The sequence below is a fragment of the Palaemon carinicauda genome, chromosome 9, assembly GCF_036898095.1.
Source record: "Palaemon carinicauda isolate YSFRI2023 chromosome 9, ASM3689809v2, whole genome shotgun sequence".
Taxonomy (NCBI): domain Eukaryota; kingdom Metazoa; phylum Arthropoda; class Malacostraca; order Decapoda; family Palaemonidae; genus Palaemon; species Palaemon carinicauda.
In genome coordinates, this window is record NC_090733.1 from 124,166,548 (window position 1) to 124,191,920 (window position 25,373).

Genomic DNA, 25,373 nt, shown 5'->3' on the forward strand with positions numbered 1-25,373 from the left:
ACCTTTGCGGAAAACTAGGAAGGGAAAAAATCTTGCTTGGTTTTCTTTTTCCTCCTCTTGGCCGTGGGAGACTCACAACGCCCTACACTTCACTAGGGTATAACTGCATACAGTCATGCCATCAGCAAGCAGGAACGTAAAAGAATGGGGATCCACATTTGACTTTAGTCCGACAATGTCATCTGGAAATTTCAGGGTTTCTCTTTTTGAAGGTGCACACACCAACCATATAATCTAAAGAAAAAGTGAAAGATTTAATAAGGCAAGTTTTGTCCCTGGCAGTGTCTTTACTATTCAGTGGCTGAATTAAAAATGGCTTCTCAGTTACCTGGAAGGGGGATGCAGCTTCCACCGCTACCCGTTAGTAAATATCGACATCTCGTTGAAATACAATTTATAACAGCTGAGTTTTCAGCATCACTGAAATCATACTCCCTATTTAAAGGCCTAAAGTTTGTATAAGGTTTGTATCCATGTAGGAACAAACAGGGTTTATAAATAGCCACCCTTCATAACCCAGTTTTTGTTCTGTAGAGAATGCAATGCTGTACTGTACAGCAACAAGATAGATTTATGTGAATGCCAAAATTAGAATCGAAAGAAATGTACAATGCAGTTAGAAGTCTTTATTCTGTACTAGTGTACATGACCTGTCAAAAATAACAGCTAAATATTTTAGATAGATATGCACACGCTAAATTACACAAAACCCTCCCCCTCCCGGAATTTTCTTATTCCCTTTATACTAAGCAAATCTTTTAGACCAGCCGTTATGTTTGAGATTTTTTAGTCGAGTGGTATGGTTAAACTATCTTTGCTTAATAAAACTAAGGAAAATGAATAAAATTAAATTTATACTTTCAGATGCCAAAGGTCTAGGTGCGTGTAATGAAGTTGAAATTCTACGAGAAAAAGTTTATGCAGCTCTAGAAGAATACACTCGCACAACTTACCCTCACGAACCTGGTCGGTTTGCAAAACTCTTATTACGACTACCAGCCCTCAGATCTATAGGCCTGAAATGCCTTGAATATCTCTTTTTATTTAAGGTAAGAACAGCATTACTATCATGTTATATGTTTGGCATAAAGTAATCCTTTGATGGTGAATTAATTAGTTCAAAATTATTAGTAATCTGCAAAGTTTAGGCAGACTGGAATAAAGCTTTCCTTATACATGCTGGTAGACTATAACTGTTATATATATTATTTTTAAGTTTTCTTCATTTTCTCATGACTAAATGCCATAGGGATGTGATATTATTTTCAATTAGCACAGTTGGGTAGTTCCCTGTAAGAAAGACTACAGTACAGTATTAAAATGTATAACACCAATATTTTCCTTATGAAGTATAGAAAATGCAATTCACTATTAAAAGTAAAACATTTTTTATTTGTCTGTAATAGTTTCAGACAACAGCATATGACAAGTCTTGGGCACAAACCCGTTTAAGAAAATTTGTAAGTTTTCAACATCTTCAGTTTACCCAATTATTAAGATTTAAAGCTGTTACTGGCCCAGCCCTGTACGAAAAAAAGTTGAGCTAATCTGGTTAAACTATTCACTAGTAAAACCAAAAGTTTTTAAATTGAAATTATAATCACATCTTGATATCAGATTTTATATTTCCTTATATTCCTGTCTACTTCAGAATATTTTAAAGTACAGTCAAGAATAATTCTAAATTGCCTCCACAAAATAATCCTTTCAACGCAAAAGATCTTATAAAGTCATTATTAGCATTTATACATTTTCCCTATATGGAGCTAGACAATGCAAATTAGTTCTCTTCACTTTTTCTTTTTAATTTCACTATCTATCAAATCATCTGTAAGGTATACTATACAGTGTTTGATTTGTATTTCTTTTTTTTTTTTGTCTTCCAGTTAATAGGAGATACACCTTTGGATAATTATTTGATGAAGATGCTTTCTGATGGTCCCAACACCAATACTCCTCCCTGTAACTAGACCACATAGGAAATAGTAATATAGACAGTAAAGTGCATGTATTACTTTGTTTCCTCTTAAATGGGCATATTAAAGCAATGTCATCTGTCCAGTTCGGCAGTATGTGTAATTCCATTCAAAATCTGAAGCAGACAACGATTATTACATGTACTGTGCTGTCAGGATAGTGAAGCAATACTGGACAATAAAGTGTCAAGTGAACTACACAAGCTACAGGACTTGCAATAGTAATGTGTTCATTCATCCAAATGCCGTGGCAGTCTCTGCGTAGCAGTGTATAAGAACAGTTCTTTTGAATCGTTAGGTTCGTCATTGTGTGGAAAATATTTTGAAACTGAAATGATCGTTAAACGTGTAAACGAAATTTTGATTGTATGATGATTTAAATACATTTCAGTTCTTTGTATAAAATAAAAGTACAAATTTGGTAAATTTGGAAAATAACAGATCAAGATATTTCCATTAGATATATGATGTTAAGAATAAGAAATATCTTTTATGTAGCTTTCACTTTTTATGTAATTTTTTTAGAATGTGCACAGTTGCACTAAAGTTGGAGAGTTCTGTGTTTGCTGTAATTGACCGTATTTGTAATACTGGTGCTATGAATTTGAGGCAACCAATGTTGACTTTTTCACTATTATTTACATGTGAAGCAGTGAACTCTTGCTGTAATCATAAAAAAATCTTTTGTATCTTATAATTTATAGTCGTATATTTTCTTTTGCTTACTGTATTTTTTAACTTCATGTCCCAGTACAATCATCAAAATATAATTATGTATATATAGTATCATTTCATTTTCATCCCATATTTCACCAGTTTTATGATTTGAAAATTTGTATCATATTCATCTCTGCATTTATGTGCAATTGTATAGATGTCACACATCCGTTATATGAATGGTTATATGCCACATTAATGTGTATATTTAATTATTTTGTGGTAGCTGTGCTCCTTAAGTAGGTCTGTATGGTAGTACTTTATAGGAAAATTTCTGAAATTTTATTTTGAAATTAAAATGTTCCATGCATACTTAAGATATACCGAGGTTTAACTCACGTTGTACAAATGAAGAAGTACGCTTTTTAACTGTATATTTCTTTCAGTAGTTGTAGTAGGTCAATTTGTTTTAGTGCCCATATTTGGCGCAATGCATTGTATTTATTCCAACCATTAATTTGAAGAAGAAAAACTGAAGGAAAACCAGTGGTATATGCTTTCTACATTTTACGTCAAGGTTTTTTTTAATTGAAATAATAACTGGAAACAATGGAGAGTGGAATAAAACTTCCTTTCTCATGGTAATTTTGGTAGATCATGATTCAAAACTTTCATCTTTATTTTTAAACTTCAAAATGATTCCCCTGACATTAATGGTTGTGAAATAACTGCGTTATTGTACCAATGGCAGTCAAGTTGTAGTAAAACTGCCCTTAATGTTGATTCTAATTAACAGTGTTGCTCATGTTGTGATCATTATTGAACTTGTATCACTTGTTAATACGGCATTTACAAGTATTATTACACAAATATTTCTTTCAGGAAATACAAGAAGACAAAATGAGTTGTCGTATGCAAGCCTAGTTTTAATCATTCTCGATATAAAATTTCTAAACATTTCAGCATATTATGAGGATGGTAATGTCTGGCAAACCAGCATTTAATATCATCAGTTCATAACATTTTTTTAAAAAATATGTTGATTATATCAATCTTTAATCACCCTAAGGTGTACTTATGCTGAAGACAATTTGTCATACCATGTGGTGATAGTTTTATGTAGATGAGTTGTTAGCTATTTTAGCCATTTGTAGAGATTTTACACTTTTGTAAGCATTATTGGTTTTACTTTGTGTGAACTTTGCCAGGTGCTCAAGGAAACAATAGTGATTTCAAATATATTTGAGTTTTTGAAGCCAATAGGCAGTTATGAAATTATGTGGGATAGTTTTTGTATTCAACAGTATTTTTGAAGTGTTGTTATATAGTAAAAGCCAATTATATAAAGCAAGCAGGTGACCCATTTTTTTTATTTTTAGGGTTAAATTTTTGATGTTTTGAAGTTGATTTTACAACTTGAAAGTGATAACATGTAACTTTACTGGCTACTCGTGAAGTAGCTAAGTTTAGTATTTTTCAATGTTTCCTATTCCAGTGTTGGCCTATCAGAGGCATGATAAAATAAATACATCTTGAGTGAATTATTGTTTACATTATTGAAAAATATTCCTTCATTATATTATTCTAAACTTTATTATAGCTCTGAAGCAGCACTTCCATCCTTTGGAATGATTTGACATAAATGCATAAAGCTAACCAACTCGATTCACCAAAGCCAACGTTAGCCCAGAGAGTCTAGAGTCAATTTTCATCTGATGCCAATCTCAAAGGCTCATTGAGCCATGCTAAGAGATTTGAGAATATGGGACATCCCAATCTGGGGCATGAGGTCTTACGAGGAGCAGAGGTCTATCTTCAAGGCACTTAGTAACAAGCCATTCAGTAACAGATATTGTATTCTGATCTCAGAAGTACCAACTGCAGAGGACTATCATAGGTACCTACATCTCTGAACAGTCCCTTATAAAAAAAAAAGCTTTCACAAAATGCTGTATATAATTTTCAACCATGATGTGCAAACTGCTTCACGGATTGGAGGTAATGTACCTCTCAAAGTGCGACTGACGAGATGTGTTCCAAGGGTAATTTTCACGGGAGCTTGATTAAACGTGCTAAAAAGTTTGGGATACCACTCGTCTTGTGATCATCCGAGAGCCAAGGGTCATCCCGAGACGGAGTGATCAACCAGCAAATCTGGTTGAATGGGGAAAGGCACAGGCATCAAAATGATTCTATAGGTGTTGGATGGGTTCTCAAAAACTTCTCTCAGGTCTGAAATGGTGAGTAAAATGTTTTTTTACTTAATCATTTGGCAAATATTTGGCGGAATATTTTGAAAGTTTGCTGAATGTTGAGGATGATAGGGAGGCAGAGATAATTGCTGTTCCAGGTGTTGAGGTGCCAGTGATGGGAGATGAGAATGAGAGAGAGATTACAATAGAGGAAGTGAGGAGAGCACTAGATGAAACGAGAGTAGGAAAAGCATCTGGTATGGATGGTGTGAAAGCTGAGATGTTGAAGGAAGGGGGTGTGACTGTAATTGAATGGTTGGTGAGATTGTTTAATGTGTGTTTTGTGTTGTCAATGGTACCAGTAGATTGGGTCTGTGCATGTATTGTACCACTATATAAGGGTAAGGGAGATGTGCATGAGTGTTGTAATTCAAGAGGTATTAGTTTGTTGAGTGTAGTTGGAAAAGTGTATGGTAGAGTACTGATTAATAGGATTAAGGATAAAACAGAGAATGCAATCTTGGAAGTACAGGGGGGTTTTAGAAGAGGTAGGGGTTGTATGAATCAGATTTTTACAGTTAGGCAGATATGCGAGAAATATTTAGCAAAAGGTAAGGAGGTGTATGTTGCGTTTATGGATCTGGAGAAAGCATATGATAGAGTTGATAGGGAAGCAATGTGGAATGTGATGAGGTTATATGGAGTTGGTGGAAGGTTGTTGCAAGCAGTGAAAAGTTTCTACAAAGGTAGTAAAGCATGTGTTAGAATAGGAAATGAAGTGAGCGATTGGTTTCCGGTGAGAGTGGGGCTGAGACAGGGATGTGTGATGTCGCCGTGGTTGTTTAACTTGTATGTTGATGGAGTGGTGAGAGAGGTGAATGCTCGAGTGCTTGGACGAGGATTAAAACTGGTAGACGAGAATGATCATGAATGGGAGGTAAATCAGTTGTTGTTTGCGGATGATACTGTACTGGTAGCAGACACAGAAGAGAAGCTTGACTGACTAGTGACAGAATTTGGAAGGGTGTGTGAGAGAAGGAAGTTGAGAGTTAATGTGGGTAAGAGTAAGGTTAGGAGATGTACGAGAAGGGAAGGTGGTGCAAGGTTGAATGTCATGTTGAATGGAGAGTTACTTGAGGAGGTGGATCAGTTTAAGTACTTGGGGTCTGTTGTTGCAGCAAATGGTGGAGTGGAAGCAGATGTACGTCAGAGAGTGAATGAAGGTTGCAAAGTGTTGGGGGCAGTTAAGGGAGTAGTAAAAAATAGAGGGTTGGGCATGAATGTGAAGAGAGTTCTATATGAGAAAGTGATTGTACCAACAGTGATGTATGGATCGGAGTTGTGGGGAATGAAAGTGATGGAGAGACAGAAATTGAATGTGTTTGAGATGAAGTGTCTGAGGAGTATGGCTGGTGTATCTCGAGTAGATAGGGTCAGGAACGAGGTGGTGAGGGTGAGAACGGGTGTAAGAAATGAGTTAGCGGCTAGAGTGGATATGAATGTGTTGAGGTGGTTTGGCGATGTTGAGAGAATGGAAAATGGCTGTCTGCTAAAGAAGGTGATGAATGCAAGAGTTGATGGGAGAAGTACGAGAGGAAGGCCAAGGTTTGGGTGGATGGATGGTGTGAAGAAAGCTCTGGGTGATAGGAGGATAGATGTGAGAGAGGCAAGAGAGCGTGCTAGAAATAGGAATGAATGGCGAGCGATTGTGACGCAGTTCCGGTAGGCCCTGCTGCTTCCTCCGGTGCCTTAGATGACCGCGGAGGTAGCAGCAGTAGGGGACTCAGCAGTATGAAGCTTCATCTGTGGTGGAAATGTGGGAGGTTGGGCTGTGGCACCCTAACATGTACCAGCTGAACTCGGCTGAGTCCCAGGTTAGGCTGGAGGAACATAGAGAGTAGAGGTCCCCTTTTTTGTTTTGTTTCTTGTTGATGTCGGCTAACCCCCAAAATTGGGGGAAGTGCCTTTGGTATATGTATGTATTTGGCAAACAGGTCGATCACAAGTGATCCGTAGAGAGCAAGAAGTCTTTTCTCTGCACAAGGATAAAGAGACTATTTTGAATCTACAACCGGCCTCTGGTGACTGGGAATGTCAACTAATACATTCCTTTTACCTGGAATGAATCTTGCTGAAAGCTGTACAGCATTATTCATTATCTAGGTATGCTCCTACTTCATCAACTCGCCAAGACTGTATGAGACTCTTCTTTCTTGTTTGTTGACGTACGCTATGGCAGTACAGTAATAGTGTTGTTCGTCAGCAATACCGACAGAACTATCAAACTCTGTTGGAAAGCTTACACTCCTCACATTTCCAACACGTTGATATGCAGTTTTCTTCTGGGGATCACACCAACAAAGCAGCTTGGTACAGAACAGTAGGTCCAATGATGAAATTTTTTTGTCCTTCAGCATCTTTGAACACTCCCCATGGGTTTGAAATGGAAAAAGTAAGCACTGGGAGTTTCCATTTAGCCATATGGAGAACAAGAATTATCACCAATGATCCACAAAGAGCAAGAAGCCCTTCTTTGCAAGGATTAAGAGACCATTTCTAATCTACAACCTAAACCTGGAGACTAAGTGTGTAAGCTAGTACATTCCTCTTGCATGGTGATATTCACTACCCAGATAGGAAGCTGCTTCGTCAACTTGCAAAGAATATGAGACAGTCCCTCCTTGCTTATTAACGTATACTACGACAGTTGTGGTGGTGATCACTGGGCTCATCAGCCCAGCTGAGTGCCCTATCAAACTTGAATAGATATCAGTGCTAGGAACACTGGTTGCATTTCCAACAGGTTGCTATGCAGGCAGTCTCCTCTGGGGACCACACACTTGAAGTGACTTGGTCTGCCCCATCTCCCTTAGATGTGTCAGAACAGAAGCTCCTAGTTTTTCTTTTTGGTCCTTCAACCAAAAAACATCATCCACACCTCTTGCTCCAATGGAACAAGATGAAATGGGAGATTGATGGCTGCTAACCAGTGACTCTTCATATACTACTCAAGCAATCACTGGTAGAGATGCCGCGTGTGAAATGAGCTGCTTCAAGATGACCCAGAAGAAAGTTCACACTTGAACAAGAATAGTTGTGCTACTTCTCTAAGCCTACTGCTACAATCCTCTAAGGGGAGAGGAAACAACTGCCAGTAATGAAGATACTTTAACAGACGTATGTTGTTCGAGTGGAACCAAGCTGAAACTAAAATGAACACTCACTTGAACACTTGAGGAGAGGTGCACAGTCCAAAACCAAGGACTTTGTACAGGTACTCTACTCCAAGAATAAAGTGAAGGTAATTTCTTTATGACTGACGGACTGACATTTTGATAACATTTCCTTCAGGTCCATGCCTTCCTCTCTAATGGCAGACCATTCAGTACTTGCCATTGTCATTCTGAACATAATTTGGTAAGACTTGTTCAGCACAGAGAGGTTGATGACTGTTCTCCAGCCTCTGGCTGACTGTAAAACCCCTGAAAACCTTCTTGAACGACTGAGTGCATTCTTTTCCTCTATCACTTTCACCTCTGCCCCACGGCCAGAGCTTCCGACAATTTTGAAGGGAAACACTGGAATGCCATCAGTGCAACTGACAGAGGTCAAAGATCCTCGAATGGTAGAAGGTATCCGTCTCAAAGGGTTTCTACAATTCACAGCTCTACTCCATGTCACTGTCACCTTTCCTAATGGCATGACAGGCATCCTCCCATTCATGGCAGTTGGAGAATAGGACCTTCCTCCCATTTTATCTATACTGCCCCTTCTGTAATGGCCAGGTTGGGCACAAAAGAGTACGCTTTCTTAGAGGAAGAAGTAACTATAGGTCCCGATCAGGCTTTGGAGGTAACTAAAGCTACCTTAAGATCATCTTGACGGAGTGACAAAACTTGCCAAAGCCACCTTCAAAGATCCTAGACCTTTGAAAGTAACCGCATGATGGATGGGGGAGTACGGTTAGACTTCCTCCTCTCCACGTTGCTTCTTTTTCCTTCTGAGGAACGAGCCATAGACTTCAGCACCAGGCCATTCCCCTCCCCATCTTGTCCAGAGAATCAGGAAACAGCTGTCTCCCTCCTCTTCAGGACTCTCTTAGCCCATTGATTAGCCGAGTGGTGTGCAAAAAAGGTTACCATCTTCACATCGGACAAAATCAACTTGCTGTACTTCGACAAGGTCTCAGGATTTTACAAATCCTTTGTATTGGTAAAGTAAGCAACTGCATTGGCCCACTGGTTGATCTAGAAGGCTGCCCTTGGCCCTTGGAATCCTTGTGGAACTAACAGGAAGAGGAGATGGGCTCTCACCCTCTGGTACGTAGAATCTTCTTTGTCGAGATACTTGAAGGCAAGATCTTACTTGAATGGTTGGACTGCGGTGAATTTCCAGGCCTGGAGGTCTGAAAACTTGCTCTGTCCAAGGCCATACAAGCAACTATAACCAGGGCAACTCCCATGTGGTCATTTGATCCTTGGGAGGTACCAAAATACCCGATCAATGACTGTAGATCCCAATGTTACAAAAGCCACAATTGCATTGCTTCTCTAAGTTTATTGCACACACGAATGAGTATAAGCACGTTGACAAAAACTCGTCTCGAGATCTCCACCTTCGGTAACACCGGACCGAAGTCGAGTGCTAAAAACCCGACTCCTCCTCCTTTGCCAAGGAAGGTGTCAACAATCCACTTGGTGTCATTTCTTTCCTCAGAGCGATCACAATCTACATCAAGAACAGAACGGGAAGCATACTCATATTTGAAGATAATTTTTTTTATTTGCCCGACTTCCGGCAACAGACCGACTCTTCCCTAAAAAACTCCTCAAGAGGTTAAAGTTGGGAAGGACTAATCATCAATCTGCCTTCCCTTCAAAAATAGAATTGCCTTTGGTAATCATTCCTTAAGGGACTTGCAAAGTAAAGCGTACTTCAGTTTGTGATGTGTTGGCGAGAGAAGTATAAACGAGACTCAGGTGGTGGTGAAGACCATTGTTGCTGATCTCTCATATGCAATGGAACAACTCAGACCTTGGTGGTCAGCTGTTTTTATTTCAGGTCATGAGTAAATGTGCAAAATTCCTGGTGCGTGAACCTGCCACACAGGGGAAAAAAACCAGGGATAGCGATCTCATTTCCTACCGGGCAAGGCTGTGACCAGTGATAGGTGGTCTGACTCCCTACCGGGCAAGGGCATGGGAGCATCTACAGCAACACTGAGTCAAGAAAAGAATAATCATGAGAAGACCAAGGATCGTTTTTCTGATCATGCTTAATTGAAGGAATGCCTCGTCACCTATAAAAGTGAGCAGATCGATTATTGGTTCTACAGCATGTGATGACCTTCATTCTGACCCACAGTAGACATGGACCGAGCACTGATAGCAGGAGCGTAAGCTATACTGTGTTGCGAGCTAAAATGCCTTCCCTGTCCGAGTTGGTTCTTTGTATGGCGGTCACTCTCTCTCTCTCTCTCTCTCTCTCTCGTGTAAAATAGAGATTGGTCGAGCATCCAGGAAAAGATGCAGAGCCTTTCATCCTGACAGACAGTGTGAGTGGTCGGTCATGAATAAAACCAAGTAACAGTAAAGCAAAAGCATGAACTCTTGTACAGTACTAATTATAGGGACATCTTCCCAGTCTGGGTGTGCTCTTGGTATAGTACCGCACAGTCTCTCGTGCATAAGCAGGAAGAGATCGGTCGGAGTCTCGTAAGACTTCTGTCGATTGGTCTTCCTAGATTTCTTTAATGATCTCTTCTCTTTAGAAGCAGAAGCGTCTGAAGAATCCAATGAAAACGATGCAGAGGAGGGGTACACGCACTTCTTGCAAGCCTTCTTTGGGGTCAAGGACTTGGAAGCCAATGAAAACACTCTTACTGAAGAGGGGACCACAGGGCCTCATTGAGAGACAGCAGAGATGAAGAAAGTAAGTGCCACACCCTTCAGCTCCTCCATAGGTGAAGCAGTAGTCAGGAAGACACAGCTGGGGGCAGTCTTAGAAGTTCTAGTGATGACAAAATGCTTCCGTAGGTTTAGCTTGTATCACCGTCGTACAGTACACGTAGAGAGAGAATGACTTAACAGTCAAGACATGCCCTACCAAGACACAAGGATTAAATCAACCGCAAGTTTGCACATAAACCCTCCACATGTGTGGCTTTACCCAGAAACAGCTGCAAATCTTGCTGTTGATTTAATTCAAAATTAATCCAGATTTACTTGAACACAAAAGCATATCTTCACGCTAGTATTCTATAAATAAAAATATACTAAAACAGTTAAAACTTAAGAGGCAACAAAAGTAGGTGTTTACAGTATTGCTTGTAGTCAAAAGTCAAAAGAGCTAGTCTTGCAGACTAACAGATGGGAGAGTCTTCCCCGCCACCAGTCAGTAGTTATAACTATCTCTTTAAATTCTATTGGCTGTTCTAGCTTCACTGAAGTCATACTCATATCAAAGGGCGATGGTTTGTATTCGTGTAGAAACAAATATTTCTCCAAGCCATATACACCAAATAATTCTGAAAATCAATTACTAAAAACACAAGGTACAAAAGTAGGGTATTCATGCTACCAAACATATGACTATGAAATACACGCTATGGTCAATTTCTTATAGCGATGTAGATTTGCACCGACTCGCAGCAGTGCCCTTTTAGCTCGGAAAAGTTTCCTGATCGCTGATTGGTTGGAAGAGATAATTCTAACCAACCAGCGATCAGGAAACTTTTCCGAGCGAAAAGGGCACCGCTGCGAGTCGGTGCAAATCTGCTTCGATAAAAGAAATGGACTATAGTGCACAACAGAATTGAGAACTTCAAAAGTTTTGCCTGTTTAGCTTGAAAATGTGCAAAATACATTTAGTGCAAAAAAGAACTAAAGCCAAGTCCTTTAATGTCGACTTGATCTTTATTAGTTTCTACAATGGCTAGACCATGTGGCTCAAATTCTACGAATCAACAATACTTAAAAGTTTCATTCCAGTGCAGCTTACACTCCCCCAAATTTGTGAGTGCTTCAGTTAGAAAACATACTTTACATAGTTTGTGATGTGAAAGGAATTAAAGAAAAATCACCAAGTGCATACAAAAAACATCTTTATTGTTGTCTAAGTACATACTCCTAATGTCTACTATATGGAATACAAGAAAAGATACAACTGAGAGTTATCATTCTGACTGAAGAACTTATAACTATGGAATATAAAATTGATATGAAATTATGCTAAACAGCAGTTTTTTTTTAAATTCAATAATGCATTTTATTCAAGAAACTAAAGAAGTATTATGCAAAGTAAAATAAGACAAGAATAATAATGTTCTTTTGGACAAAGATCAAAATGAAACCAAAGTTGTCTTACACTGACCATTTTTTCAAGTACAAAAAAAAAAAAAAAAAAAAAAAAAAAAAAAAAAAAAAAAAAAAAAAAACCAAGGTAACCATTAACTGCCAATGCCTACTTCACACAAACGAAGGTATCGGAAGACCAGATCTAATTCTAAAGCTACTTCAAAAGGAAAGATAGTTATACCAACTATCAAATGAAAGGAAACAAAACTTGGGTCAGCATGCATATCCTGACTGTCTGGTATGACAAAATACTGTACTGTACAACTGTACAATCAGAATTACATTGTTGAGAGACTACACTATGCTGAAATTTTTTGTTTTACCAAAGGCCAAAACTGTACACAGTATTAAAGATTAATTTTATAAAAATACATGTTTGTACTCCTTCAAAATCCCTACTGTGCACACAACTCAGATTTATGAGGTATCTAAAGCTGAAATTATTATACACAAACCAACCATTGTTGTACACATCAGTAAATATGTGATATAGCAACTCATAACTGTAGATGAGCCGCATACAGTACAGAATAGACACATACACCTACTTTCTGGTGAAAAAAAATTACTTTCCGATGACTTTTGAAAAATCCAACAGCTTTCTTTACTGCTGCTCAATCTCCCCTACAACAGCAACTGCCTCTATTTCAACTAGTCCTCCCTGTAAGAAAAAAATATATAATTTAGATGTCCATCCATCCATATACCATGGCACTTCCCCCAATTTTGGGGGGTAGCCGACATCAACAAGAAACAGAACAAAAAAGGGGACCTCTACTCTCTACGTTCCTCCAGACTAACCAGGGACTCAGCCGAGTTCAGCTGGTACTGCTAGGGTGACACAGCCCAACCTCCCACATTTTCCACCACAGATGAAGCTTCATACTGCTGAGTCCCCTACTGCTGCTACCTCCGCGGTCATCTAAAGCACCGGAGGAAGCAGCAGGGCCTACTGGAACTGCGTCACAATCGCTCGCCATTCAATTTAGATGTATTGTATTACAAACATTTATGACCAGTTTACTCCAGCAATTTTTTTTTCAATAATAATGTTTTAACACTTTTATCCCCAGGCTATTTGGAACTTTCCAACCCTTAACCCGCAGGGTTTTTTTTTTTTTTTTTTCAAGCACATTTTGCAGTATATAATTTTTAAATTGCTCTAACAGCCTTAATTTTTGTCATAGGGAGGTCAGGTTGGTCTCATTCTCTTGGAAAATGCCTGAAGTTTCTCAAATAATCATAAAAAATATGCAAAAAAAAATTGTAAATAGCAGTTTTTTGCAAGGATGTACCGGTACGTCTATGGGGGTAGAGGGATGTGTTTTGTGAAACGTACCAGTACGTCCTTTGGGGGTAAAAGGGTTAAGTAAAGTACAGTATATGATATAATACACAATATTTCTGCCCTATAATTTCACTATACATACAATATTAGATTGCATCATACAGTACTGTAGTGTAAAGTCAGTCGGCCAAGGCACCAGCCACCCGTCGAGATACTACCACTAGAGAGTTATGACATCTTTTGACTGGCCAGACAGTACTACATTGGATCCTTCTCTCTGGTTACAGTTCATTCTCCCTTTGCCATCACATACACCGAATAGTCTGGCCTATTCTTTACATATTCTCCTCCGTCCTCATACACCTGACAACACTGAGATTAACAAACAATTCTTCTTCACCCAAAAGGGGTTAACTACTGCAGTGTAATTGTTCAGTGACTATTTTCCTCTTGGTAAGGGCAGAAGAGACTCTTTAGCTATGGTAAGCAGCTCTTCTAGGAGGACACTCCAAAATCAAACCATTGTTCTCTAGTCTTGGATAGTGTCATAGCCTCTGTGCCACGGTCTTCCACTATCTTGGGTTAGAGTTCTCTTGCTTGAGGGTACACTCGGGCACACTATTCTATTCAATTTCTCTTTCTCTTGTGTTAAAGTTTATATAGTTTATATAGGCGATATTTATTTTGATGTTACTCTTAAAACATTTTATTTTTCCTTTTTTCCTTTCCTCACTGGGCTATTTTCCCTGTTGGAGCCCCTGGGCTTACTGCATCCTGATTTTCCAACTAGGGTGTAGCTTAGCAAGTACAGTAATAATAATAATACAATTACAGAGTAACTTAATTCCTGCATTTTCATAATATGCCAATACCATTACGGGAAAGTTTTTTGAAAAAATATCAAATCCCAAACCAATAAATATCACAAATACTTTTATTATCACCACACCCATCACTCTGTTGACTATATAAACCACATATGGTGGTATTATTATTATTATTATTACTTGATAAGCTACAACACTAGTTGAAAAAGCAGGATGCTATAAACCCTAGGGCTCCAACAGCAAAAATAGCCCACTGAGGAGGAAATAAGGAGAAACTACAAGAGAAGTTAAAGAACAATAATAACATTAAAAAATCTTTCATATGTAAACTATAAAACCTTGAAAATATCAAGAGAATAAAAACTTCAAAATAACAAGAATAAAAACAAGATGGAATAGTGTGCCCGATTGTACCCTCAAGCAAGAGATCTCTAATCTAAGACAGTGGAAGACCATGGAAGAGAGGCTATGGCACTACCCAAGACTAGATAACAATGGTTTGATTTTGGAGTGTACCTCTCCTAGAAGAGCTGCTTACCATAGCAGAGTAGTCTCTCTTCTACCCTTAGCAAGAGAAAAGTAGCCATTGAACAATTACAGTGCAATAGTTAACCTCTTGCGAGAAGAAGAATTGTTTGGTAATTTCAGTGTTGTCAAGAAAGAGGAGAATGTGTGCAGAATAGGCCAGACTAATCAGTGTGCGTCCGCAAAGATGAAATAAGCCGTAACCAGAGAGAGGGATCCAATGTATTACAAAACATTTAATTCTCAAATTGAAGTTACTATCGTACATGAAAATTTCACATGCAGTATAAATAACAAGCCACATTCACACAAAAAAGTAGAGCTTTGCAAATGATCTTGGTAAGTTAGATTACCCAATATCCATGTACTGTGAACTGTAACGTATTCCCTAGGATGGAAGTATTCCTATGTAAGAGGCAAGAATGTTATAGGATTATTTTCCCAAGTGCAGGTGCTGTCAGTATATACCGCATGCTTGGCTTCACTGAAGCACCCCAGGAATGTCTCCCTGTAGGAGAGGTACAAAAGGGCAGCTGTTAATCCCCTTGTGCTTGGTTTCATAAGGAATTAGCACTGGAAGTAGGACCATGGGCTTAAGTAACTCATACCAAAACCCATTTTTGGGAAGAGCTTTTGGTGTAACGCTGGTCCTCCCAAGAAAACCATGCAGGAGTGGTTGATGTCTCTTGATACTTGGGCCAACCAGTTTTCCTGTGCCTCAGTGACTAGTTGCTCTTCCTCTTCCAGATGCACCTGTGAAGGCCACGAAACAAGGAGTAAGAAAAAATAGAAACAGATGAGGTGACAGGGAAGGCAAGGGCGTATGACATAGTTCCCTCTGTCGAATGCCCAGGAGTGTTGAAGTGCAGGGCCCTTCCTTGCCTTCACCCATAGGCATGCTCAGTTCCAGAAGGAGCCAAAAAAGCTAAAACAAAATTTCTTCACTAAAGGAAAGCAAGTAGTTGATGTGGCGTTTTGATGACTTTAAGCGCATGCATAGCAGTCAAAAGAGGAGGTTACTTGCTTCAACTGAAACACAAGGACAAGTGGGAAGGTCTCTTGTAACTATCTGACCATAAAGTGAGTAAGGATTCCCTGTTGAAGATCAGAAAGCTCAAAATCTCACTACATCGGCAAAGTGCTGAATGGAAGTATGTGACAAGTGAGCTGCACTTTGAAAATTCCGTTCCATGAAGCATACAAGTTTTTGACGACTTCGATAGTATCTAATGTCACCTATTTAAGTAATAACCAAGAAAACTGTTGTTCGACTTTGCTGATCGGATGAGAAGCAAGCATTTTTCAACGTGGTATGGAAGGTGAACTGTCTCTGAAGACCCGGTCAGCTAATGCTAGGATACAAGAATGTCTCGCTCGGTACAATCCCTACGATTCTACTGCTTGGCTGTTGTCTACCTAGAATACCTCTGGAACTCTTGGAAAAAGTTAAAGTAAGAGGGCAGTGCCCAACTCCTGATGAAGGGATAATGTCTCTTGTGAGACATTACTAGAGGGAGCTACATACCTAAACAATTGTCATTTCAGACAATCTCCTCTTCTTCAGGTGAAATAGCATCGTTCGGTCAAGGGTACCGAATTCCATACAAGACCGAAAAGAGGTGTTGAAGAAGCGCATATTGTTTTTTCCCATTTAAGAATACTATAAACTGCCCAGGAAGGGGAAAGAATGATAGCACCCTTCATCCAGCCGGCAGTGTGTGCACTCATTTATGTACTAGAGTTGGCTGTGCCGATGCTTCTTCTCATTATGGGACAACTCTCAGTACTCATTGTTTCTCACACAGGGAGGGAAACAGTGGGAGTCACACATACATAATTCCTATCGATCGAATTGCTTCATGACTTGTTCTACTCGTTCTTGTTTTATAAACACCAATCTACCTACGTCATCACACTTCTTGTTGAGGTCATTACATTAAAGTACCTTGATCATGGAGAATAAGGTGCAAGTGGAAGGCAGTACAGTTTAAGCCTATACACATGACCTTGCATTTACACATGAAAAGCAGTACTGTCAGAAACTACGCGCGTTTGGAATTCTGTTGCACATTGAATCTTAAATGTTGGGTTGGTTCTCTGCACCGAACCATCTCTCTCACGAGTATGCAACAAAATATCGGCCATAGTCTACTTGACACCTATAGATTACTCTTCCTAGACTTCTTTGATGATAACTTCTACTTGTTCTGGAAGTAGTAGTGTCTGGATAATCTAATGTAGAAGAGGAGGAGGAGGAATTTGAAGAGGATGAGGAGTGCATACACTTAGTTTGCCTTCTTTGGGGTCGTTGAAATAAACGATGATGCTCCCTCAGGGGAAGAAGCTATGGGAACCCCTCGAAGCAGCAAAGACAACACTACCAGAAGTTAAGCTCTCACAGACTCCCCAGGGGGGAGAGGAAGGGCGGCTAGTGGCTGCAAAATCTCCTTCCACCATTAGAGTGCCAGCAATGTCCAAGAAAAGCTAACTTCTTTAAGTTAATGTAGTATTTGTCATCGGAAGGCTACACAGTGAGGGAATGACAGCACACAGTCATGAACAAAGATGAGGTTAAAGAAAAGTTTGCACAGAAACATGTCGAATATTTACAGTTTATCCAGAAACAACTGCATATCCTTGTCTTACATAATATCCCTCGAAGATAACAGTATGTGGATGCTTAGCTATCTTTAAAAAAAAAAGTAAAAAAATTAAAACAGCCAAAATTTGAGCGGCAGCAAGAGTACGTCTGAACTCCTTACGGTCCAGGTCAAGAGTGAGCGACAAGCTGAGTGACACCACCATCTTCTGGTAGTTATAAATACTGTAAGTCACTAAATCTTACCGGGCGTTCCAGCTTCATTGAAGTCATGCTCCTATCAAAAGATGATAATGGTTTCTATTCGTGTAGGAGCAAATTTACATTTTGTTTACAACATTCATGACGAGTCCACGTAGACATGGCATGCTGTGCAGTTGCATCATGTCACCTTTTTCATCTTGTCCATGTAAACATTGCATGCTGTGCAGTAGCATCATGTCACCTTTTTCATCTTGTCCATGTAGACATTGCATGCTGTGCAGTAGCATCATGTCACCTTTTTCATCTTGTCCATGTACACTGGCATGCTGTGCAGTTGCATCATTTCACCTTTTTCATTGCAACTGCATAACTTTCCATCCTTATCCATATAACCAACCGTTCATCTTTGCAAGTTACCCATAGGTGCCCTGTGCACGTAGTCATTCTTTTTTTCATAATGGAGAGAGGAGAGAGAGAGAGAGAGAGAGAGAGAGAGAGAGAGAGAGAGAGAGAGAGAGAGAGAGAGAGAGAGAGAGAGGAGAGAGAGAGAGAGAGAGAGAGAGAGAGAGAGAGAGAGAGAGAGAGAGAGAGAGAGAGAGAGAGGAGAGAGGAGAGAGAGAGAGAGAGAGAGAGAGAGAGAGAGAGAGAGAGAGAACAGTATCTGAATTATAACCTCACAAAAGTTATTTTCCTAGTTAAGTACAGGCACACCATCTTAACTCATTCCCAGTACTTTCAATGTATTTTGTAACCAATTTCCTACAACAGATATAAATAAAATATTAAAATCTTACCTTTGGTAAGTTAGCAACTTGGTACGCAGCACGTGCAGGTACTGCTTCTGAGAAAACTGAAATTAAAAATCCTTCATTAATAATCTTTTTAAGGGAAAATACATAAGATATTTCAACAAATTGTTAAATTTTCATATACTGTACTGTACAGAAAATTAGAATATAAAACATCAAAATGACAAATTTGGAGATAATCTATTTTTCCCAGGCTTTAAAAACCTGAGTCCATTTACATAAGAGAATGATAGAAGCAAAACTGGAATACGGCACTTAAAATTTATAACGAGGTGTCAACAACCGGCTGGTAGTTACTGGTCCAGTAGAGGGGAAACACTGCACCCACCCCACTTGCACGCTGCCCAAACCCACTTTGATTGCAGGTGGTACTTTCTAGGAGGTTGGTGATGTTGGGAAAGTAAATACTGTATTTTCATATTTGTCATTTATTCCCACACATTATACAACCATCATCCTTCAGAAAGGAAACTCGTCCTTAAGCGGGAAAAAGTCTCCGTTCCAACGGGCTGGAAACGTATCCCGAGATACTCAGAAACCGTGCACTTGGATACGGAAAGAGTTAAGGATCCAACACCATGTGCACCAAAGGTTAGCAATACAGTACCAGTGGGTACATGGCCCTGGCACCAAGTTTGTTCTGAGCTGATATCTGTGTCATAAGACCTGGCTTATATATGAATATATTTGTCTGAATCTATCTATATACTGTATATAATTATGGGTTTGTCTGATTATGTCACATTTCCCCTTAAAAGTGTGGGGAGAAAAAAAAAAAGGACTTCTAGTGGGGGTTACTTGCATCTAAATGAAGTCCAGCTGGCAAGGCTTTTGATGCTGTACCCCAAGAGAGGGGAAGGAGAAGAGGGAGGTGAAAGGGTCTGGTCATAACCTCCCTTAACCAGGAAGACATTGTGTTCTAATTACTTTGTTTTTCACTCTCCCTGTGCCTGACAAAATGCTGCTCACCGACTCTTATCTGAAGAAGCAGCAAATTAGAAAACCATTTCAATGGCAAGATCTCTGGTTCGAGATTTCAACACCACAGTTCATATGGTGCCCTGTTAAGGGAACACAGCACCTTGACAATGTTCCACGGAGGTGGTCTCATTTTCGAATGGAAGACAGGTCTGTTTGAAGCTCTGTATGAGAATCGAAAGTTCTGCTGAAGAAGGCCGAATTATAGATTATAAACCTTTTACCCCCAGGCTATTTGGAACATGCCATCCCTTAACCCTCACTGGTTATTTTCTATTCAAGCACATTTTGCAGTATATATTTTTTCAAATTGCTCTAACAGCCTTAATTTTCGTCATAGAGAGGTCAGGTTGGTCTCATTTTCCTGGAAAATGCCTGTAATTTCTCAAAAAATTATCAAAAAAATAAAAAAAAATTGTAAATAGGCAGTTTTTTGCAAGGACGCACAGGTACGTCCATGTGTTTTGTGAAACGTACCAGTACGTCCTTTGGGGGTAAAAGGGTTAACGCTGGAACAGAGTAGAGTTTCTCCTTACAGCGGTAAAGCAAAAGTTAGCTATGAGTGGAATAGTGGCTCCAAAAATAGAGAACACCCCCTTCCACGACACCAACCACATAAGATGGCCCACTTGGCTTGATACACGGAGGTCGAGGATCGGTGGAGGTATCAAGACACCTCTCGCACAACTTCCGCGCCTTCAGGGCTTTCCTCTATGGCCAGTTTCTTCATTAAATATTCTGTGTAGAGTATAGTCCCCTGATATATCTTCAAGACAGGAAGATGGTGGACAGTGGTCTAGCACGGACACTGGAGGGATTCGTCTGAATTTAACTTTGTTATTAAATACTATCCAGGTGATGAGACTGCCACAGCAGGCTGGTTATACCACTTTCCTACACCTACTGACTGCATGACTTTCTGAATCTGTAACTTCCAAGTTGCTTCATGGACTGACACTGTATAAGGAGTTCTGAGGTGGTCTAGATTCTCTTGCATAATCACTAGAGAGAGTCATGAACTGCTGGAATGAAAGGGTCAGATGTTGCAACCAATTCAGCTGAAGGGAGCTAAGCTAAATTCCAGGAAGCCTTAGTTCAACAGTTTCTGAAAGACGCCAGTCGACTAGGCTTCAAACTGGTGTCTGGGGAAATTGTCATGGACTGGTCTCTTAAGAGTGGGAAGATCCAAGTTGGCGAGCAGTATTGGCTCTTAGGCCAATCTTGAGCAACAGTCACCGAAGGCACCTCAGGAATGTTCCAACGTAGGAGAGAGAAGATGGTGGCTGCCCTTGTCCCGACCAGCAGCGCTTGTGCACGTCTCATAAGAAACCGATGACTGGTGGTAGGAGCATGAACTCCTTTACCTCATACCGAAAACACTTCCTGGGGGTTGAAATTTGGTCAAGCACTGATCCTCTCATGAAAACATGCGGAGGAAACACCTCATTTTCTAATACTGTCAAACAAGAACAAGAATGTCATTATTGGCAGGTTTGCATAGCGGTGCTTCATTGACACCCAGCAGTCATTATTGGCAGGTTTGCATAGCGGTGCTTCCTTGACACCCAGCAGTAACTACCGCCACCTTGTTAAACTTTCAACAGCTATAGCCAGCTTTGCTTAAAGCAGACTTCTATCAATGAAAGATTGATTAAATTGATGTAGGAAAAAATCCCAAAACATGTCAAATACATTGCAAAGCAAGCAACCAAGTTTAAATATAAAATTCTAGATCTCTCTATACTTACAAGTAGAGTATATCTCATTCACTTTGGCAAAATCATTGATGTCAGCTAGAAGAACAGTAGTTTTCACAACTGAAACAAAAAGAAAGATGATGTAGGCAAATAACATTTAATCCAGCTTTGTAACTTTAAAATCCATATGTGCAGAGTGCGGTACATCATAATTTTGTGAACAAGGATTTAGCAGGTCTTTCTATACCCAATATAAAATCCAATTGAAAAATAATTAGTGAGTACACATGGAATAGGATGTTTTTCATCTAACAAGTTAACAAGAGATATCCAAAAGCTCACCATTTTGGAATGTGCATCCTGCTGCCTCCAAGATATAACCCATGTTGGTGAGAGCTGTTTTGGTCTGCTGTTGGACGTCACCATCAATAGTCATTGTCTTTGGATCGAATCCAAGCTGCCCTGACACATACAAAGTATTCCCAGCCTGGATTGCTTGACTGTTGAAAGAAATGCAATTATGAAACATATATCTTTGACTTAAGTGTGCATCATATGTTTTTACATATCAAATTAGTCTGCCAAGTAGTTTAATGATGAAGAAAATATCTATGTCCTCAACTAAGTGCCAATAACTAAATCTGTGAATCCCAAGTTTTCCACTGTGGTCAGTTAAGTTATAGATCTGTAAAATCATTGTTACGAAGAAAATGAGACAGTACTTTATGGTGTATTGTAAATTTCTAATGACGACCAACTTAAGTTATGGAATGATCTTCCTTATCGGGTAGTTGAATCAGTAGAACTCCAAAAGTTCAAAGTTGGAGCAAATGCTTTTATGTTGACCAGGCTGACATGAGTCTTTCTATAGTTTATATGACATATCTGTTTTTGACGTTAATAGTTTATATAGGACATATCTGTTTTGACACTGTTACTGTTTTTTAGAATGATATATTGTTAATTTATTTCCTTATTTCCTTTCCTCACTGGGCTATTTTTCCCTGTTGGAGCCCTTGGGCTTATAGCATCTTGCTTTTCCAACTAGGGTTGTGGCTTGGCTAGTAATAATAATAATAGTAATAATAATAGTAATAATAATAATAATAATAATAACTGGCAGAAACCCATAATTTATGAGTTAAGGTGGGTAGACTTCCATAACTGAAAAACTATGGGATTCTGATAGTCATAGCCATCAAAAACATCTGGAACACATTTACTGTACTGTATATACTGTACACCCATATCCAGTCTTCTTTTATGTTATTGTCACTTGCTTGTTGAAACCTGATAGCTCTTGGGAGTACAGTATGTGGATCAACTACCATAAGTCAATACTGAATTAAACACTGGCGCCTTTGTAGAACGTCAGGCCTTCCGGGCACATAGAAAACAGGGTTTTCCATATTTTCTCGGGAGTCGTTTACATTCATCGTACTACAAACATCCCTCCTACTTAGGTATATTTACGGGAATGTTGGTCCTCCAAATTAACCCTTTTACCCCCAAAGGACGTACTGGTACGTTTCACAAAAGCCATCCCTTTACCCCCATGGACGTACCGGTACGTCCTTGCAAATAAATGCTATAAAAATTTGTTTTTCATATTTTTTGATAATTTTTTGAGAAAATTCAGGCATTTTCCAAGAGAATGAGACCAACCTGACCTCCCTATGACAAAAATTAAGGCTGTTAGAGCAATTTAAAAAATATATACTGCAAAATGTGCTGGGAGAAAAATAACCCCTTGGGGGTTAAGGGTTGGAAATTTCCAAATAACCTGGGGGTAAAAGGGTTAACAATACTTAGTATTAAAAATATTCAAATCCCTCATTGGTCTCCTCTCCGTCGTGGCTCACTTCATAAGGAATTCAACATCATAAATATGCTCCTGGAGGAAAGACATGTTGCACTATGTGCATAAGCCATTTAGGCAAGCCTTTTACCATTATTCATTTCACTGGTTTAGCTTCCTTTTCTCATTATCATACTAAATACAATATATCAACACTCATTCTACCCTAACCTATTCATGTGATAAGTGGTAAATATTCACTATAGTCCTATAATCCTAATGAAGAAAACAAGGGTGTTCCAGGTGTGTATTTATAATAAGTACTTTGAACTGTTCTGATGCAAATAATTGAGGTAAATGCATAGTTTCCAAAATTTTGGCATTTAAAAATTCTGGAAGATATAACTAAAAAATAACACTTTAAAATGGAAATACTAAAAAACCACCTAACAAGGTTCCCACACTAACCTAACCCAGGAGTGGTGCCTTGACCTACCAAGGGGGAGACTACACCACGAAACATTCGAATGATTGAAGACATCAAGGCTTTCAAGAGGAAACTGAAGACTTTCTTATTTCAACAGTCATACAACAGTGACGATTCAACAGTAAATGAACAATACGCGATATGAAACGTTAAATACTCTCAACGAACAAGGTAAAACGACAGTGGAGGTCCTGTACAGAGTGGGGTTCCCCTGCTGTAAGGGACCGGAAAAGCAGCCATCAAAGTAAGTAAGTAGATTCCACCCCTCTGACAGCCTTGTCCTTAGATTATCCTATGACTAAATCTTCAATGACGTTTACTTTGTGGTAAAATTATAGATACAGATGGGACAACTAACTGTTCTGCTTTCGACCTTATTAGTCTGACTGTATTGCAGGGGGTAATAGGGGTTATATGACTACTCAAAATCCAGCCCTGGTCTACGGTAACTGTACATTTTTACTGTACATTTTTACTGTACTTAGTTTCTGGCTGAATACGAATGACATATGCTTCAATCTCCAGCTCTGGCCTTTGGTAAACTTTAAGATAGATTTTCTGATTTAGTTCGTAACTAAAGGCTAATGACTTAAGCTTCAAACACCAGACTTGGTAAATTGTAAATATACTCATTTAGTTCCTAGCTAATAGCATAAGCTCCACGCAGTGAGGAAGCAATTTAACCTGGCCTAAGATATCTATTGTGTTATAAAACAAATGGATATGGTAATTATGAAGTATCAGCTGTTTTCTCTAAATAATAGTCGAATTAATCCCCTAAGGAAACCCGCTACCTTCCACCTAAATGTCTAATGCATGCCATGCAAGAAGCCGGTGTCCAAAACCAATAACAATGATATTTTTTATCTTATAAGAAATGAACAGCATTTGTTTTCAATCATACCTATAGGGTCCAATTGCAGCAGGAGCCTTAGAGGTCTGGATAACCTTACGGATGATTTTGGAGGACATTTTCGTTGAAAATAAGAGCCGTTGCGCGAAGGTTCTGTGTGCTGTAGGTTAATGAATTCACATTCACATGGCAGAGCAGCAGACGACGACGAAGAGGTCTTTGAATAGTTGCCAGCTAGTTAATTATTCTAAAAATGTTGAAGGGCAATAATAATAATGAATTTCTATTTAAAAATAAAAAAAAATATTTCTCATAAATCATTGTAATATAGCTTTAAACTATCTCCAGAATTGAGGAAATTAAGAAAATTAAACGATGAATGTAGCACTCTTTGGCATTTTATAACACACCCCTACGTTCTCCAATGTGATTGGTTGGAATTTAGAGGGGATTAATTCACCAATAGCATTACATAATCACAAATCCAAGGTCGACATTATGATATTTTTGGCTACATGCAACCTGTTGTCGTGCCCTTGAATATACTGTTAATTCAACGACAAAAGAATACCAATGCCTTGTCAAGGTAGTCTACGTGACTTTTCTAACAACGGTGGCAACAAATGTCAGAAAATTTTAGTTGAAATCATTTTCTAAGTCTACTTTCCAGCATTCTTTCATAAACTTTCAGGGCTTGTGACATTAGAAATATACGTCTAAAATTTGAACAGTTTGTCTTGCCCCCTTTATCTAAATAGGATATATAATATCGAGTCCCAAGTAATTTTCCATTCCAGGAACCAACACAAAGTTAAAGGAACGTAAAAGTTCCTGCATTCCTCGTTTTCCTGCATATATATATATATATATATATATATATATATATATATATATATATATATATATATATATATATATATATATAATATATATATATATATATATATATATATACACACATATACATATACATACATATATATATGTATATATATATATATATATATATATATATATATATATATATATATATATATATATATATATATATATGTATATATATATATATATATATATATATATATATATATATATATATATATGTATGTGTGTGTGTGTGTGTGTATA

At 38.7% G+C, this 25,373-nt stretch overlaps 2 protein-coding genes across 6 annotated transcripts in view; one reads left to right on the forward strand and one right to left on the reverse strand.

Moving 5' to 3' along the window:
• The window catches only part of LOC137647124 (retinoic acid receptor RXR-alpha-B-like), a 382,209-nt gene extending 378,549 nt beyond the window's left edge, over positions 1–3,660 (forward strand). For 3 of the 5 annotated variants that reach the window (XM_068380375.1, XM_068380371.1, XM_068380372.1), the window contains 3 exons: positions 865–1,049; positions 1,407–1,460; positions 1,887–3,660. In XM_068380375.1, the coding sequence (XP_068236476.1) occupies positions 865–1,049; positions 1,407–1,460; positions 1,887–1,970 (323 nt within the window). In that variant the 3' untranslated portion in view covers positions 1,971–3,660. The remainder of the gene's footprint in view (positions 1–864; positions 1,050–1,406; positions 1,461–1,886) is intronic. The other 2 variants (XM_068380373.1, XM_068380374.1) reach the window with 1 other exon arrangement.
• An 8,250-nt stretch (positions 3,661–11,910) lies between these two features.
• On the reverse strand, positions 11,911–24,457 carry UK114. Its single transcript, XM_068380376.1, has 5 exons — positions 24,297–24,457; positions 21,450–21,607; positions 21,159–21,227; positions 18,418–18,473; positions 11,911–12,841 (listed from the first exon to the last, which is right to left on the reverse strand). Exons 1-5 carry the CDS (start codon positions 24,362–24,364, stop codon positions 12,785–12,787), a joined length of 408 nt encoding a protein of 135 aa, XP_068236477.1. The 5' UTR covers positions 24,365–24,457; the 3' UTR covers positions 11,911–12,784.
• Between the last annotated feature and the right edge of the window lie 916 nt (positions 24,458–25,373).

Coding starts and splice junctions, on each gene's coding strand:
- UK114 (XM_068380376.1), bottom strand. CDS start 24,364: ATGTCCTCCAAAATCATCCGTAAGGTTATCCAGACCTCTAAGGCTCCT. Junction 21,228..21,449: donor AGGATGCACATTCCAAAATG/GTGAGCTTTTGG, acceptor TTTTTGTTTCAG/TTGTGAAAACTACTGTTCTT. Junction 18,474..21,158: donor GAATGAGATATACTCTACTT/GTAAGTATAGAG, acceptor TTTTAATTTCAG/TTTTCTCAGAAGCAGTACCT.